Raw genomic sequence first — 18,246 nt, 5'->3', positions numbered from 1 at the left:
AATTTTAAAATCTAAGGGTGATTGAACAAACATCATATTAAACAAATTAAAGAAGAAAACCATATGATTTTCTAAATTAAAAAATCATTTAGGATAAAAAAAACTGTTAGCAACACAGAAAGAGAACTTTGTTAACTAGAATGATATCTTCCAAAATCCTTGGAAAACATCATAGTTGAATAGTAAAATATTAGGAAGTTTCCTTTAAAATCAATAGTAAGATAAGGATGCCTACTATTACCTCTTCTTTTCAACCTTGTACAGGAGATCCTAGTCACTGCAGTAAGACAAGGGGAGAAAAGTATAAGGTTTGGAAAAGAAGAGACAACATTTTTATTATTCCCAGATGATAGTATTGTCCATATGGAAACCCCAAAAGAATGTACAATTAAATTATTAGAAATAAGAGCCTCTATCAGAGTGGCTAAATATAAGATCAAAATAGAAAAAAAAAATTGCATTTCTATTTCTCAGCATTATGTAGCTAGAAATGGCATAACAAAAAAGATTCCATTTGCATTAGTACCGAAAGTATAATGTATCCTGGAGTAAATCTACCAAATAATGGGTACAGCCTTTATGGAACCAATTTTAATACCTTACTGAAAGCCATGAAAGGACCCAAACATATGTGAAAACTTGATATAAGCCAGCAGAAGCATTTCAGATCACTGGGAAATGAGTGATCCTGGGACAGTTGCGTATCCATACAGGAAAAAATGAAATTGGGTCCTATCTTCCACCACGCCAAAAATCAATTTCATAATAGATTAGCAACTTTAATGTAAAAAATAAAACTTGAAAACTTAAGAAGAATCTTTTCTACCTCAAGTTGCTAGTCAAAAGATACCATAAAGGAAATTAAAAGATAAGCCACTTACTGAAAATATATATGCAACAAATATAACTAAAAAAGAATTCGGATCCAAGAGTATATAAAGAATTCTTACAAATGAGAAGTAGGCAAATAACCCAATATATAGAAGCAAATGATGTATACTTTTCATACTGAATGGCCAATAGACACATGATAAAGACACTCAACCTCATTAGTTATTAGGAAAATGCAAATTAAGACTACAATGAGAAACTTTTAAACTATTAAATTATCAAAATTTACAATGTCTGACAGTACCAGGTATTGTGCAAGGATGAGGAACAAGGGATACTCCTATTCGATGTCAGTGGGAATGTAAATTGCACAACACTTTGGAAAACAAGTTGGCTTTATATTGTCAAGCCAGACATTTGCCTCAAAGCCATGGCCTCTTTCACTATACTGCATCTACAATGAGGGACAATGTCAGGTTAGTCTTCACCAGGACCCCATCTGATGGGTGACAGTGAATTGATGGAAACTGTGGAAGAAAGCCTCTCGACATTGTTGGAGTGTGGAGCATGGCAAGGCCCAGGTAGGCACAGTCTTCCTGTACCAACACTTTGGGAAGGCAGATTTCTTCAAAATCTGCACATAATCTCATGTCCAAAGGTTCCCAGAAAGTGATTTTGACTACTGATGACAGGGACAATTTAAAAAATGAATTGTCGCCTGTAAAATTGTAAATTAGTTTGATTTAGTTCAACCTGATTATTGAGTACAGCATTAATAGAAATCAATGTGGCTGGTTTGAACCAGATTTTAGAGGGATTCAAAAGAAAGATTGAAAAAGGGATATGTAATCTAGGCTAAAAATGTAGCCAAAACCTGTGATATAATGCAGCAAAAAGAATCAGAGTTTTCTGAGTAAACCAAATTAAGCCCCTAGTATCAAAATAAGTTGTAGATATGATCTCGGTTGTTGAGAACTCATGGAGAACCAAGAACCAAAAGAAAGAGCGCATTTTCCTCTTTCATATGGGAAGGAAACATGAATTCTGATTCTTGTCACAATTCTAGAAAGGATTACTAAAGAAATTGTGAGCATTTAGAAATAAATTTTGACATTATTAGGAACCACTAGTATTTACTGAGAAGCTGTGTGGGAAAAAAAATGTCGTTTTCTTTTCTGGTGTGGTTGTAAGGTTTATAGCACCAAGGGATGTCACAGACATTGTGAAGCTTGATTTCAGCACGTGATTTTTATCAAAGTCTCCTGTCACAGCCTGTGGGCTAGATAGAAAAATGTTGACTGGATAGTACCAGTTTGGTGTACTTAGTGTCTGTAGAGCAGCCTCACCCAAACACTGGGAGAGGTCCCTATTGATGGGCCAAATGCTCTGTTGTTGGTCCAGTCCCATCTGACATTTTGTTTTTCAACATCACATAAAAGTACAGAATGCCCATTCATCAGTTCTGCAGACGGCCCGAAGCTGGGGGAAATATGTCAGTTGTTTAAAATATTAGAACGATTTCCTCATGATGGACTACCAGGAACAAAATAAACAAGATGATGTTTAACAAGATACATATAAATTCTCCAATTAGGTTACAAAAAAATCAATTCTGCAAATAGAGTAGGATGGCATCAGACGTAAATGTTGTTGGGGAAAGACCAGTCAGACTTCATTTACAAGTTAGTGGGAACCACAGTGAAGACATGGATGCTAAAACAGCTTCTGCTGCCCCAGAGCCCAGAGTAAAGAGGCAAGAGGGCTTCTGCACGCTTGGCTGTTGAAATTTTGTTTGATTCTAGGTTATCTTTAAAGTAATCCTGGGAAACTGGGGGGCAAAGAGAGGCAGGTAGCTCTCTTACGGCAAAATGATACATGACCTGGAGGTGCTGAGCCTGAGAAGAGAAAATTTCAGTGGATTGTGAGATCTGTCTTCAAATATCTGTAGGTCTTTCATGTAAAATATAAAGCTACAAGGTTTCTATTTTTCTCCAGAAGGCAAAACTGGGATCACTTACTAGTGACCAACCCTACCCACTGAAAGTCAATAGAAAGCAGCTCTTAGTTGTTAGCGTGTGCAGCCATGCAATGGACTCTCTGCATGCTGGAAGCTTCCCCATCACATGGAGAATCACAGTAGACAATGGAGCAGACACTTGTCAGGGAGTAAGTGGAGGAGATTCCTGTATTGACTCAGTGGCTGAACCAGATGACCCGTGAGGGTTCCTCCAGCACATTTATTATATGACTTGGATAATGATCATTGCTGTTTTTTGAGCTTTTACTATGTGCCAGGACTGGATTAAGGGTTTTGTGTGCATAATCTCCATGCATCTTCACAACAGATGAGGAAACTGAGTCTCAAGAAGGCTGTGTTCAGTGGTTTGATCCCAAGTCCAAGTTTAAAGTCGAGCTCTTAACGTCTCCGTTATGTATGATCTACGGTTTATACACATATTCTTACATTTGGAAGTAATGTTCTGGAACATCCTGTCCCTCCCCTCTCCCTAGCGAACCCTTACTTGTCCACTCAGACCGAGGTCACCTGCTGTCCCCTCTTTGAGGCCTTCCTTACTTCCTCCGCACAAGATTAATTGCTGCCCTCTGTCTTCTCACGGCAAGGGGCATGTCATATTCTATTTGGCTGTGCGGTGGTGGTTTTCCACACTGGTCTGCAAGCTCCCAACTCCCTGAAGAGCTGCAACCAATGCTTCTTCATTCCTGTCCCCACCACCACTCACAGCACTTAGACGGTGTTGGCGCTCAGTAGGTAAATAAATGTGTTCATTCATTCATTCAAAAAACTTTAAAAACAATAACATCTTGTCTCCACCCTCCTCTCTCTCCCTTAATCCTTCCTAAGTAAAAGTCCACGTATCATTCTCCTATTCAACCACAAGTATTGTCCCTTCGTATACTACAAAATAAAGTCTACACACCTTAGTGGGACTTTCAGAGGTCTCTGTTATGGGACTGTCACATGCTCCCATGTGAGCCTTATTGCTCACCCCTCCATGCCACCTCAGCCCTTCCCCTTCTCAGCCTCTGCCATCTTCTTTCCCACCTCCTTGTCTTAGTTCATATTATTCTCTCTTCCCGCAAATGCCTTCTTTCATCCTAACCATTTCCTCTCAGAAGTATTATCCATTCTTCAACATCCCAGTTCAAACTCCACCTTCCCCAGGAAGCCCAACCTCATGCCCCAGCCAGGAAACCTGCCCCCACTCTGAATTCCCAGAGTGCTTTGGTAGCTTTGTTGTCACCATTTTCCAATGTTCTCTTTTACTCTAGCTCTTTGAGTCCATCTGATCCAAAATATTATCTGTCAATACCCTTTTTGTCAGGTGCTATACCTTATGATCTCCAAATTTCTCGTGATACATAACATTGTTCATCACTGTATCCCCCGTACCTAAAGCAGTACCTGACACATTTCTAATAAATATGTTATTGAACGAATGATTGAATGGCTTGACTGGAAGTCAAGATCTATTTGTCCTTTAACTAACTATATAATTTGGGGCACTACATATAAATCTCTTTGAGCCCCAGTTTCTTTCTCAATAAAAAGGTGCTCAAGGCAACAGGGAGAAAAAAGGAACTAATGTTCATGGAGTACTTGCTACGTGCTAGGCAATGTGCTAGGGACATTGATTTGCCTTATATGCCTATGAGAAGAAAGGAAGGAGCAGTATATGAAGCAGCAAAATCTTAGGGTAAGTCACATTTGAGTTCATGTGCTGACTCTGCTACTTACTGTGATTTAAAAGTGACTTTAATCTTGTAAGCCTCCATTTCTTCAGCTATGAAATGGTGATAATAAGAGCACCTGCTGGTGAATTTGTTGTGACAATTAAATGAAATGCTGCATATAGAACACATAGCCTATCAACAGTCACATAATCATGGCATAATAAATGGTAGCTCATTATTAAATTAACTGTGTGTCTTAATATTCAAGTTAAATAGATGAAGAAGCAGAGGCTCAGAGAGGTTAAGTAACAGACTCACGGTCACACAAATCTTTAGTCTGCATTGCTTTCCCCTCTGCCTATGGGCCCTCCAGTATCAATCCTTCTAGAATGTCCATGAGCTTTGTCATATGGCCTTTGTTCTCATCTTGGGGTGAAATATTAGGAAGCCACCTCTGTGTTGCTATTTCTCAAATATACCCAGATTTTAACATTTTAGTACTAAACATTTAGCATCTAACACTGTTTAAAATGCAGTGCCAATTTTCTCCTGGTTGTTCTTCTGTTTAGCAAAGTTCATCATCCAAATTATAAAAATACGTGTATACAACTTTCTCTCTGTGGTACTCAAAGGTATTAGCATTTTGTTCACATCATTTGGGTTTTCTTTGTGCCAAAAACCAAAATGCCAATCACCACTACTCCATGACAAATACGGTGTGAGCTTCCCTGCCTCACCTGGGTGCCCAGTTGGCATGTCATCTGTGGAAGGAAAAGGAGCAAGAAGAGAAAGTAAGCAGCCGTTGGGGTTTTCCTTGGGGAAGGATGCAGTGCATCAACATAGGGAAGGCTTTACTACGGGCAGAGAAGCAGGCGGGAGAAGGGCCGTTTTTGGCAGGGCGCATCAAGGGTTTACGCGCCTTAGAGCTGAGTATCTCGCCCTAGATGTCCAGGAGGACCTCCCCTCAGCGCACGCACAGGTGGATTTTATTTGTCATGCCCATGACCTCAAGGCATCAACAGGGCATCGGGGAGCAGCTTCCTGCCGAGCCCTTCTTGCTACAAACATGGCCCAATAAAGTGGTTCCAAAGCAGTTTGATCATGGGGGGGAATCGCCAATCTAACCCATTTGCCATTGATTTCTTAAGCAGATTCAGGCACACAGGATGAAGCACAGCTCTTGCAGGAATGGTTTAAGCTGGTTCTGGAAAAGAATAAATTAATACGATATGAGTCGGAGCTACAGATCATGTAAGTAAGGCAACACAGATAACAATGAGTCCTTAAAGCAGAGGGGCGGGGGTGGGGTGGCTCACCCTCCCAGGTTGAAGACCCAGGATTTTTTCTCCTTATGCATACAGAATGGTGATTGAGCAAATTGATATTTTACAGCTTGCATATCATGCTGGCATTAGCGCAGAGAATCTTGCAGTTCGCCTGTTCTCTCTGTGGAGTCCTATGGCTAAAATAGACTTCAGGTAATGGGTCTGGAGCTGTAGGGCATTTGGATAAGGTATTTTCAATCTGCCCCTGTCCCCCAGACCCCTGTTAAAAAAGCAGTCACACCTGGGCAATGGGGAAGGCAGTGCCTGTCCTCTGAATGTGAACCGTGGGGCGGGCTCGGGAAGATCACGTCCTTGTGGCTCTAAGAGATGCAAGGACTGAGATGTGCCTGGGTGTCCCCTCTAAACGAGGCGGTTGTAGCCCAGGTGGGAGATTGGAAAGTAGAGATGGCTCTCACCTCACTCTGAAAAAGCTGAAGGTCAATTTACAATCCGAAGGGAAACTAACATTTATCATAAACCAAGCAAATACCATGCATGGTACTGGGTGCTTTCACTTATGCTTTGAAGGGATTTAATAAGTACACCCCTTTTCTCTGCCTGGGTTCTCCCCAGGTAAGAAATAAGACAACTGACTCAATAGATGGCACTTCAAAATAGCACCTTCATTACCAAGGGCGGCTTAAGTATGGGAGCCCAAGTGGGCTTGCTGTGCTCATTTCCTAGGAAACTCACAGCAAATGACCACACCTGGCTGGTTTACAACGATGGAACCGTATGGTCTCACAGTTCTAGAGGTCGGAAGTTTGAAATCAAAGTGTCATTCTCCCTTGGAAGGCTGCGGAGGGAGGGTCCTTCCTTGCCTCCTGCAGCTCCTGGTGGCTCCAGGCGGAGTTTGGCTCGTGGCTGATGGTACCATACTCTGCCTCTGTCTTCGCGTGGCTTTCTCTGTGTGTCTACCTTCTCCTCATCTGTCTCTTTCCAGGACACCTGTCATTGGATTTAGTGCCCACCTGGGTAATCCTGGATGAGCTCATCTCAAGGCTCTTAATTACACCTGCAAAGAACCTTTCCCAAGTACGGTCACGTTCACGGGCTCTGGGGGTTAGGATATGGAGCATTCTCACTGGGGACCACCATTCCACCCACTACACTAACCAGGCCCTAGTATTACATAGACTTATCTACCTAGTCTCAAAAGGCAGTGGGTCCACTTAAGACTTTCCTCTGTAGAAGCAGGGCCATACCCTAGACCTATGGGTCTCAACCAGGGGTAGTTTTGCCCTCCCACCCCCAGGGGATATTTGGCAAGGTCTGGAGACATTTTTGGTTGTCACAGTTGGGGAAGGGTTGCTACTGGCATGCAGAGGCCAAGGAAACTCCTAAACATCCTATAGTGCACCGAACAGTACCCTGCCCTCACTCCCCAGAAAAGAATTATCCAAAATGTCTGTAGTGTGCAGATTGAGAAACCTTGGCCTAAACCTGTGGCAAGGCTCCAAGTACCTGAGAGCATGTGCTTTTTGCAGGCAGTCTGCTCCCTGGATGAGAAGAGGACTAGCGAATGAGCTCACCCAGTTGGTCTGTTCTTCCCAAATTTCCCACTCCTGGGGTGGGAGCGAGAAAAGGTGGCGGCCCGAGGTCAGAAGTTCCACTGAGCTCCAGCTCCAGGAATAGGAATGTCAAGAATGTGGAAGAAGCCTTATTCTGTAGAAATATTTTTCCTGTGTTTTAAGTTGATGACTATATTGAGACTCAGAGCAATCAAGCAATTTGTCCACATCTATCTGACTACAAAGCCCTTTTTACACAACCACACTCTCTGTACTTGGGTCAGGTCTGAATTATAAAGCTCATTTCACAAAATGTATCAGCCACCTTCTATATGCCAGACACTGTGCTGAATAAAATGGAAATAAAAATGAATAAGGCCACGGTGCTGTCCTCTAGGAACGTGTAGTTCAGGAGGAGACAGAGCTGAAACACATAGCACAATAGTAATAACACAACATGGCAGGAGCTCCGTGGGGGATGGTAAGAGGAGCAGGTGTATAGGGTCTCCCAGTGGGCATCAGGGGGACAGTGGCTGCCGCTGCTGCTGCTCAGGGACTGTAGCTGCTGTAGCTGCCCTAGTTAGTACACTGCTGGGGTGAACATTCTCCTCCAAAGGCGGTCAGATAAGAGATCTCAGGCATGTGAGCTCAACAAAGGCAGGCGGGGGGCTCTGTTAAAAGATAGGTTTAAGTTTGGAGAAAGACCTGGATGAACTAGGAGAAACGTTTTATTTATTTATTTATTTTTAAAGATTTATTTATTTATTTAATTTCCCCCCCTCCCCTGGTTGTCTGTTCTTGGTGTCTATTTGTTGCATCTTGTTTCTTTGTCTGCTTTTGTTTCTTTGTCCGCTTCTGTTGTCGTCAGCGGCACGGGAAGTGTGGGTGGCGCCATTCCTGGGCAGGCTGCACTTTCTTTTCACGCTGGGCGGCTTTCCTCACGGGCGCACTCCTTGCGCGTGGGGCTCCCCCACGCGGAGGACACCCTTGCGTGGCACGGCACTCCTTGCGCGCATCAGCACTGCGCATGGCCAGCTCCACACGGGTCAAGGAGGCCCGGGGTTTGAACCGCGGACCTCCCATATGGTAGACGGACGCCCTAACCGCTGGGCCAAAGTCCGTTTCCCATAGGAGAAACGTTTTAGATGGATGTGTCAATTCAGGTCGTTTGGGAGCAGACCCCAAGATATAATTGCAATGTGGGGGATTTATTAGAGGACATGCCTGTGAAGGAGAGAGGGAGCAGAAGTAAGAGGGAAACCTTCAGACTACAATGCCGCTCTGATAGCTGTGAAAGGAGAGGCGCAAGGAAGGAGAACTGGGCAGGAGGAGCCTCAGACCTCAGTGCAGCCAAAACCATCTCAGCCATGTTGGTGGGGAGCACCAGAGCAGGGACTGCCCACCAGAGAAGCCCCTGCTGGGCAGGAGTGGCCCAGGCTCTAGGACCTCCACTGTGGTCAGCCGTGGGCTGGGAGCAGCCAGGGAGAGCAACAGCGGCAGTCAGTAACTATGCTGGCAGAAAGTTCTCTTTTGAAGGAAGATCTGAGTGGTACCACTTCCCCGATTGCCACAGTGGGCAAAGAGAAGTTCAGTGTTGACAACGAAAGAGAATATTGGACAAGGCAGAAGTAGTAAAAATAATGACAAGAGGGTATAGCAAAGTGACCCCGACACTCACAGGAGGTAACACGTGCAGACTGTGGGTGGGAGCTGGTGGGAAAGGCTCCCACTATGTCAAGCCCAGGCATGTTTTCCGCCCTCACCCTCTTCAATGTCTCTGTGGCAATCAAGACTCTTTTTTTAGGAGGTACCAGGGATTGAACCCATGACCTCTTAGGTGGGAAGCAGGCGCTCAACAACTGAGCTACTGAGCTATATCCACTCTCCCAGTCAAGATTCTTCAGCACTCTCTTCTCTCTCAAAACTTTCCTCTCTTGGTTTCTTTAATACTGTAGTTCTTGTTTTTTATCGTCTAACCTTTTGATTGCTTCTTCCCTGGCTCCACCTCTTTTGTTTGACTTCTAACTGTGAGCATTCCCAAACTTCTATCTTCAATCCTCTTCTATCCCTATAATCCCCTTTTAAGGAGGATTTCAACTATCACCTCTGTGACATCAACAACCCTCACATCTATTTGTGGTCCTTATTTGCCCAAAATCTCTAGCGCTGCATTCTTCCACATGACTACACGGGCTAGCAAAGGAGAGCTTATACGCACTCTGTGATATAAATAGGATATACCCGAGCCCTGCAGATTTAAGAAGTTCCAAATGGACCTTCACTGAGGTCTAACTTCACTTCTTGGCTTTGCTGTTCCTATTGGAGTGAGTTTCCAGCTCTCAGGCACAACTACTCCAAAGTGTCATTGACTCTCCTTTCTGCTGCCTGTGGACAGCCACCTGTTCAACCATAGTCTGCAGTCTGACACTCCTCCCACCCAGTTCTCCTTTCTTGCCTTTCTCCTTTCCCAGGGATCAGAACAGCCTGTGGTTTGAAGATCTGAAGGTCTGAAGATCTCCACTACCTGGACTCTACCTGAACAAAATCTTCCACTCCTGTTTCCTTTTTGTTCTCTTGTCACCACAATCAGGGATTTGGGAGTTGTCGGAGGTGGCGCTTGAAGTTGTGTTATCCCTAAAAAGACAGAAGGCGTTCAGGTCATCATTGCTTCTCCCCCTGGGTCATTCCAGTCATTTATTCACTATTCTATCCATCTCCAGCCCATCCCTGAAGGGTGGCCTGGCTGGCCTCCCCAAAGCCAGCTGAGATCGCACCACAGCCTTCAACTGCTCCCCAACACTTGTTGAGTTCAGCATATTTTAGCAATCTTTCCAGGAACCTTTGGTGATCCCAGCAGCAGGAGCAACAAGTTTTTCAGTTTAGGGATATATAAGAAGACCTAATTGTTACCAGGAAGGAAGAATGAAGTAGCTACTCTCAGTGGGCTTCTTATTCAATGTTTCTAAACAAACATCTAGTATTTACAGAGTCTGAACATTTTCCTCCATAACCAGGGCCCAGGAGCTAGAATTAGAAGACCACCAAAGCAGACTGGAGCAGAAATTAAGAGAGAAAATGCTCAAGGAGGGTGAGTATGATGATCGTGTTAAAGACATTCTTCTCCAGAAAGTCAAGCAGAACGTGCAGCAAATCCCAGAATGCTCTTCCTGCCTTGCAAACAGCCTGAGAATCAGAGGAAAGTGCTAAGCCTGCTTCCTACCCACACACCCCAGCACGGCCAGTCCTCAGCTTCATGCACCTGGGCTGTAAGAACAGCATTTTGTTTCATCACCTGTACCAACATCTGGCTGGAACAAAGGCATTTATTCATTTAGTCACTCATTGACTTATCCATCCATTCATCCAACAAACATTGAGAACCTAGTGTGGGCTTGGCCCATGGTGAAGAGCAACTTCAGGGGTTTGTGGTCTCACTGGGGAGACTGCCACCCAGGCCAGGAAAGATAGTACTGTGTAATGGGGGCCACAACATGCTTTGGGAGCATGGAGGAAGGCAGGGCTCACTAGAGATGGTCATGGGAACATGTAATGCCTGCGTGGGTTGGACCAAGACAACAAACATGGGAACATGTGTGAACATGAATGAAGGAGAGTTTAAGTAAACGCGATTGACATGAGATCCAGATTTACACATTCATTGGCTCACGCAAACTAGACAAATTTGCTCTGCCTTGCATCTCTGTGTCTGTGGACCTGTGTATGGCTTTCCTACATTAGACCTAGGTCGAAAAGAACAAGTAAAATATTTTCTTTGTGCTTCATGGACATAAGAGTTGTACTAACCTTATGGGGTTGCCTGGCGCATCATAAACAATATTAATGGTATTGTCATCCTCCTCCTCATCATCATCATTATTTTTGTGTAGGTATTTTTTTTTAAGATTTATTTTTTATTTATTTCCCTCCCCTCCCCTTCCCCCCCACCCCCCCGGTTGTCTGTTCTCTGTGTCCATTCACTGTGTGTTCTTCTGTGACCGCTTCTATCCTTATCGGTGGCACCGGGAATCTGTGTGTTTCTTTTTGTTGCATCATCTTGTTGTGTCAGCTCTCTGTGTGTGTGGTGCCATTCCTGGGCAGGCTGCACTTTCTTTCGCGCTGGGCAGTTCTCCTTACAGGGTGCACTCCTTGTGCGTGGGGCTCCCCTACGCAGGGGACACCCCTGCATGGCACGGCACTCCTTGCGCGCATCAGCGCTGCGCATGGGCCAGCTGCACATGGTTCGAGGAAGCCCGGAGTTTGAACCACGGGTCTCCCGTGTGGTAGGCGGACACCCTATCCATTGGGCCAAGTCCGCTTCCCTGTGTAGGTATTTTTATCACTACTTTACAGATTAGGAAACCGAGTCTCAGAGAGCTTAAATAACGTTTGTGTTAAATGGCAGAGCTAAGATTTAGGAACAGACCACTAACTTGGAGTCTCCTGTTCTTTTCTTTACAGTAGTGATTTGCAGACTGTTTGTACATAGCAACAGCATTCCATTTCTAATGAAATATTTATAGTGCTACAATGTATAAAACAGATAAAAGTGATATACGTCACCTTGTATTTGGTGGAAGGGGCCCAGATGGGTCCATCTATGACAAGCCAAAATTGAGAAAGGAATTCTTTTATGTTATCTGTGTTGTTCATCAAATAAGGAGAGCAAAAAATGAAATATACTTAAATTAGCAAACCTAAGTATATGTTTAATATCTGATTTATACATATGATAAAATTTTTATTTGCTGTCTTGTAGGTTGGTGAAATAAATGACACCAAATAATTCATTAGCTGCCTTTGATTCTTTAAAAAAAAATTCTTACTGAGGCATGAAGTCCATGAATTTTCTCACCACTCTTAGCTGTACAAAGAAAATGTAGCTTCTTCATTTTGTCTGTACCTCAGCTCATCTTCCACATAAGTGTACTCCCATTAGTTAGCAAGAAGAAAAAGAAAAAAACAACAACTTTATTTATCCTTCTCTCATAACCTTAGTCTGATGCAATAATTTAAATAGTCCCTATAGGAAGTGCTCAGTCTCTTTGGGATAAAAATGTTCAGTCTTACAGATGGTCACCTCTTCCTTCTGCTTTTCTGTCTGAGGCAAATGCTGGGTGATGGTGTGGCAGGTTTGTTGACCTTGTGATGCTAGGTGGTCCTTGCCTAGCAGCCTCCCGTCCCTCGGACCGCCACTCTCTCCCCTGGCATTGGCAGCAAGGGTGCGTGGCTGGCTTGAGTCAAGCCACTCTCTTCCCTGGCTCCACTGGCCCCACCTCAGCACATGTGCCCTTCACCATGGCTAGACAGTCCACCAGATAGTCCCTCCTATGGTGTTCCTTCGCTCCTCACAGGGAGCCTCATGGCAGCCACTCGCCAGCTACCTTGGGGCAAGTGGTGCTTCTAGGCTCCATCCATGCCACACAGAGCATATAGGGATGTGGGGAGGCCACAGTCGGGTCTTCCCTCTTTATCCCACCTCTAATCGCTGCCACCATGTTTAAACAAGGGGCACCCTTTGGTGGCCTCTCCCAGCACTCCAAAGGAGGGGCAGGGCAGGAGTCCTTCAGCCCCCAGTGTCCTCGTCAGATGGTGGAAGACATTTCCTGCCTTTTGGGGGCTTCCAAGCCCAAGAATGGAGGGACTGAAGCACAGGGCTCTCATTCCCCTCTCTCCCTTCTTTCTCCCAAAAAACAGGAGGCAGGAGGCAATCGTGCTTCTTTTACTTCTTTCACCTTAAATTCCTTCTTCTTCCTGACCTCAGCTTCAGATAGAAGCCAGATGAGAAAGAGTAACTCCTTCTCTACGCTGAGAGCTGGTTCCCAGCCTAGTCTTTGTCTTCCTAAATGGGAGGAGCTCAAGGAATTTAGAAAGCCTCTCCCAAGGCTGTAATCTGGTTTACAAGGCTTAAATCTGGCTTTCGAAGACCATTTTGAGTGTCAGAAATTCATTACTCCCTTTTTCTTACTCTTTTCCTTCCTTTTGTAACAATTCTAACTCCCCCAGGCAATTGGATGCTCCAGGCCAACTAGGAAAAGGTCATGGACTCAAAAAGGCAAAAGCTGTCTGGAAACATTGTCCTATTGGACAGCTCACTTTGCTTCCATGTGGTCTCTACTTAAATGGCTATATATTCTCATTGACTCCAAATGAAAATATAATTCTTATGACTGAAATAGTAACCATTGATGAGGACTGTTTACTAAGAAACTTTTCTCACAGGTTTCTTTGCTGTGGCTCATATATGTTTATGGAAAACAGCCTTTTCATGGTTTGCCGGTTTCATTTTGGACTTGGGGGGAGTTGGGGGACTTGGTAGGGCTTGGCTGGTACTACTTTTTCTCACAAAAGAGTTTTCCCCTGTTGCATTTTATACATATTTTCAAGACAAAAACTGAGCCAATGGTGGCATAAAGTATCCACCTTCCTTTTTGGGCAGTTCCTTGGTGTTAGATTTATTTCCTTGTTTACCCCCATTGAAATTAAAGGTCAGAACAAGACAGGGATGCCCGTGCCAAGAGCTCTCCCAGACCAAATCTTACTTAAGGTCCAATGTTTCTGTTTTTCTTTAGAGAGCCAGAAAGATGCGAATGATCTAAATGAGGAGCAAGAAATACTCAACGAGATGATGCAAGTGATTGAGCAAAGGGACAAACTGGTCGATTCCTTAGAGGAGCAACGCATCAGAGAAAAGGCTGAGGACCAGCACCTTGAGAGCGTCATGTTCTCCAGGGACTGTCCGCTGAGCAGGACGTGAGCAGACCCCAGGCCCTCTCCCTTGTGCTCTGCTGGTTTCCTTTGTGGGATTTATCATATTAGAACATAAATTGGACACCGACGGGATGTTTTTAAAGAAATTAAGCTTCTCTCAGATGTACTACAGCGGCCCAAGATCCTTCCAGAGATTATCATGAAGAAAACACAAAGACTCTTTTGAAATTGGCAACCAACTCAGCAGGTCTCTCAGACTGGAGTGTCCTTGGCAGATGACCAGCATTGTTTTCACAGCAAGTGACACAGAGGCCTGACTTTCCTGCTACTTTCATCATTTTTCCTCTCAATGCACTGAGTTATACATCTTGAGGCTTTTGAGATGCTGCTTTTTCATGAATATATCCCTATTTGCCTTTTTTGCACAGATGACTGGTTTCCAAATGTCAGAAAGAAGCAGCAGCAGTTTAAAGATTAGGTTAATATTTAAATTGTGTTTCCAGAGAAAGGGGAGAAACCTCGAGATTACTGATTACATAAAGCAAATAACCCATATAGCAGGTGTTAATTCAATCCAGGGTGAATTTAATTCACCAGGTGTATTTATAAGCCTTAATATAATACACATAAGCAATGAGAATTTAATAGAACATTTGAGCCTTAATTTTATTTTTTAAAAAAAGAAACAAATGAGAAAAGGAAACAAAACTTTAACTTCTTACCAGCAGGTTTGCTAGTTTTACCAAATACCGTTCACTTGGAAAAGCCTTTTGTTCCTGGAGCACTCTCCTTATGACCTTTGGAACATAATGAAGAACACTTTTAGAAAAATGAATAATTTCAAAGCGCTCCTCTGTAACTGTTGGCAAAAAGGGAAACTTGCCATGTGTTGATGAAATATTGACGAAGTTGGTGCTGCTACTGAAAACGAATACACTATGGTACAAGGTGAACAACTGCTTCTCAGTGCTGGTTTTCTTAGGCCCGGCAGAGGAGAAAGGTCTCTGCCACTCTCTCCCAGGACTGCCCAGGAACTGTATGTGACAAGGACAAAACCACTTTCAACTTCAAAGTAGAGCTGAGTGCAGCAACTCCATTTACCAAATCCCAAACTGGGTCATGTTCTGGGGTGTTTCACAGTTCACATGGAAACCGAAGACGAGAAGATTTTAAATGGTGACCTGTTGTCATAATATTTTATGGTTTTCCCCAGGAATGGGATTCTTTGAAGATTCAGTCTGTTGTTGATAAGAGAGAGACTAAAGAACCCTTTGTTGTATATTTGACTTCTCTCATGTCTGCAAGTGTTTAAATGTATAATTAGACAGGGTGCTTTGCAATGGTTGGCTCAGACTCTAGACCTCACTTTCCTCAATGTAAATTTACTTGTGAAACACTTCTGTCTGAGATGCTCTCTATGCATAATATCCTGGCCACCCAACAAGCCAGAAATTAGAAGTGCAACTGGAGTTTACCTGAGTCTGCCAACAGTTTGGATGATATTTAAACACAACCTTTCCATGGTATACCAAGTTCTGAAGGTTGTCGTTTTTTCTTTTCTTCTTTTCTCCTATCTTTTTTAAAATCTTTATTGTCTTCCTTCCTTCCTTCTTCCCTCCCTGTCTCCCTTCCTTCTAGAATCAAGTCTTCTAATGCCTAAATCATATACATATATCATATACATACTGTACCATTTCTGACTATTTTATTTATTTGTATATTTGGTGGAAATTGCTAATATGATTTCCTCATAATTCTGGTTTTTCTGTTATAATTTGGAGAAGACCTATTAGGGCTCAGATATCGGTATATAAGCTATTTAATATGCAAATAACCCAGATGTTTGGGGCAGTGAGTTTTATAGTATTAAAGATTTAACATTTAAAGATAAAGTGATGAATGCACAGGAATGTTAAGCCATTTTAAGAAAGAGATATATAGCTTTGGTTTTCATTCTAGAATATTCAGAAATATTCAAGCCAAGTACTTTCTGTCAGCTATATAAAAGTGCACCATTTGATGCTTGCATACATTTAACAGATGATGCTTAAATGCATAGTGTCTGGGTTGTTATTGTGCAAAAGAATTAATTGCCACTTATTTTAATTTGTTCTATTGCCATGTAAAAGGAAGAGTCTCCCTAGAGGATCAAGAAATAAGGTGGTTCTTGGCTCCTAGTATTCTGTTAATAAATGAGAGAAGCAATTTGCTTACATTCTGTTCCACGGACTATGTTCTGTGGTTTAAGGCTCAGTCTTATCTAGCCAGGGTAAAAACCTAAACGTTGTACTTAACAGTCTCCTATTTACTAGCTTTCTGATTAACCAGTTCATAAAAACCATTTCAACCATCATTTCCAAGAAGAAACAAATATTTAGTGGCTGTCGAACTATGATTCCATTCCTTATTTGCAACAGAGACTAAGACTCTCAGAATGGAAAACACTGTACATTTTGGAGATGATTTCTTTGTATTCGATAAGAGTAGTAGTATGATGAAAACAGATGTTGCTTTGACTGCACTCACGAATGAGATCACGGCTGAACAATTTAGGACTCTTGTACAGGACATAGAGCTCCAGACTCAGGTCTTACATCACAGTCTCATGCTGCTTCTGAGTTAAACGGCTTATAATGATCAGTTCCGGCTTCTGTGTAAGTTGGACCGAGAGAACGGTTCTTAGCTTGCTCACCGAAACCGCTCATGCATAGAGCTACGTGTTTAACAAGCATTCTCTGAATGCCCATGCTTGTCTGCCGCTCTGTGCTAGGCTCTGGGATACAGAGAGAATATCAGTTCTCCAATCCATTCCCAAATAAATGCAAAGCTAAAGAACTTCTTTAATTATAGCTGTCACCCTATTCTCTTCATGTTTATCTTAAGCATAAAGACTTATACTCCCAACTACTGCAATGCTTCTTAGCCAATGAAAGTGTGTTCTGATTTCTAAAACTGTGAAAAATAATATCAGATTATGCTGTTGCATTTAAACCTTGACTTCGGCAATGTTAGGCTGTTTGGAATCAATCAATTCTGAGATGTAGCATGTTAGTTGCAACTGAGAAAGGAAGTGGCAGGTGTTTCCAGCTCTGATGAGCTGCAATGAAATTGATGTTTTCTGCATTCTGGAGGCAATGACAATTCAGCAATCTCTCTTCCCAGGAAGCAGATTTACAGGCTTTTCCTTCTGAACTGAAAATGGCAGCATGCCCCACCCAGGTGGTTGATCAGAGCTCCCTCAGCTTGTAGGGGTGGCAGGGGACAGCTGGAGGCGCCACATGAACGGAGGGAGCAGCAGTCAGTGAATGGGGTGAGCTCAAGTACAGGAGTTTATTGAAATAAGAAGGTTCACATACAGGAGAAAGTGTACTATTTCACCTACTGTTTATCTTCTAGCCTAAATGCCGAGAAGCATGTAAAAGATTAATTTGCTCCCACAATTGAGAACTATTCACGTGGATGGAAATGTGTTCAGTGTGCACTGCTATAAAATACTGAAACAAACCAAAAATAAATGGTTTTGTGTCTAAGGAATCAAAACATTTTCATGTGGGCTTGGCCTGCACCTCTGAGGGCAGCGTCCATTTCATTTCTTTCTTTTCAGTGAAAAGACCTGGGCCAAATTTGGTTTCATATTGGAGTCTGTGAATTACCCTGGGACGCTTGAGTCCCACTGGGGCACCTGGAAGGATTTACCTGGCCTGAAAATTGGATTCAAATGGGAGGAAGAGTGAAGCAACTCACCTCAGGTGTACCCTCTCAACAAAGAAAGCCATTTTCAGGGCTGGGGAAAAAGGCGGGTGGGGCTACCGCAGCCCCAGCCCAACCAGTCCCTCTGGCCTTCTCGCCTGGGGAAACCTGGTTTTGTGTTTCACTCACTCGAAAGGATTGTTCCCTTCTGCACAACACTGGCCTCTTCCTCCACCTCACACTCCTTCAGAACTGAGTTTCTTCTTTTCTTCTTAACCCCACACATGCAAATTTGTGAAATGTGACGGCACAATACAGCAGCATTGCCACCTCAGGTTGCCCGAGTGGTCAGACCCACAAGTTCCCATCATCTCCCAAGAATTCCCCCCATTATTTTGTCTACGGACAAAATAGGTTCATTTTTCCATTTGGTATCAGTGAAGAATATATGTAACTGCAGACGAGAGGGCCTGCCTCGCCAGCATCAG

The 18,246-nt window shown here is 43.3% G+C and overlaps 1 protein-coding gene across 8 annotated transcripts in view; it reads left to right on the top strand.

Annotated features, from left to right (window-relative positions):
- Positions 1-17,598, top strand: part of MICAL2 (microtubule associated monooxygenase, calponin and LIM domain containing 2) — a 229,449-nt gene extending 211,851 nt beyond the window's left edge. For 5 of the 8 annotated variants that reach the window (XM_071218210.1, XM_058305718.2, XM_058305723.2 and 2 more), the window contains 3 exons: positions 5,673-5,775; positions 10,375-10,448; positions 13,930-17,598. In XM_071218210.1, the coding sequence (XP_071074311.1) occupies positions 5,673-5,775; positions 10,375-10,448; positions 13,930-14,114 (362 nt within the window). In that variant the 3' untranslated portion in view covers positions 14,115-17,598. The remainder of the gene's footprint in view (positions 1-5,672; positions 5,776-10,374; positions 10,449-13,929) is intronic. The other 3 variants (XM_058305719.2, XM_058305724.2, XM_058305722.2) reach the window with 1 other exon arrangement.
- The last annotated feature ends 648 nt before the right edge of the window (positions 17,599-18,246 follow it).

The sequence above is a fragment of the Dasypus novemcinctus genome, chromosome 10, assembly GCF_030445035.2.
Source record: "Dasypus novemcinctus isolate mDasNov1 chromosome 10, mDasNov1.1.hap2, whole genome shotgun sequence".
NCBI classification, from domain to species: domain Eukaryota; kingdom Metazoa; phylum Chordata; class Mammalia; order Cingulata; family Dasypodidae; genus Dasypus; species Dasypus novemcinctus.
The sequence above is the reverse complement of the archived record's forward strand: the minus strand, read 5'-3'. Positions and strand labels throughout refer to the sequence as shown.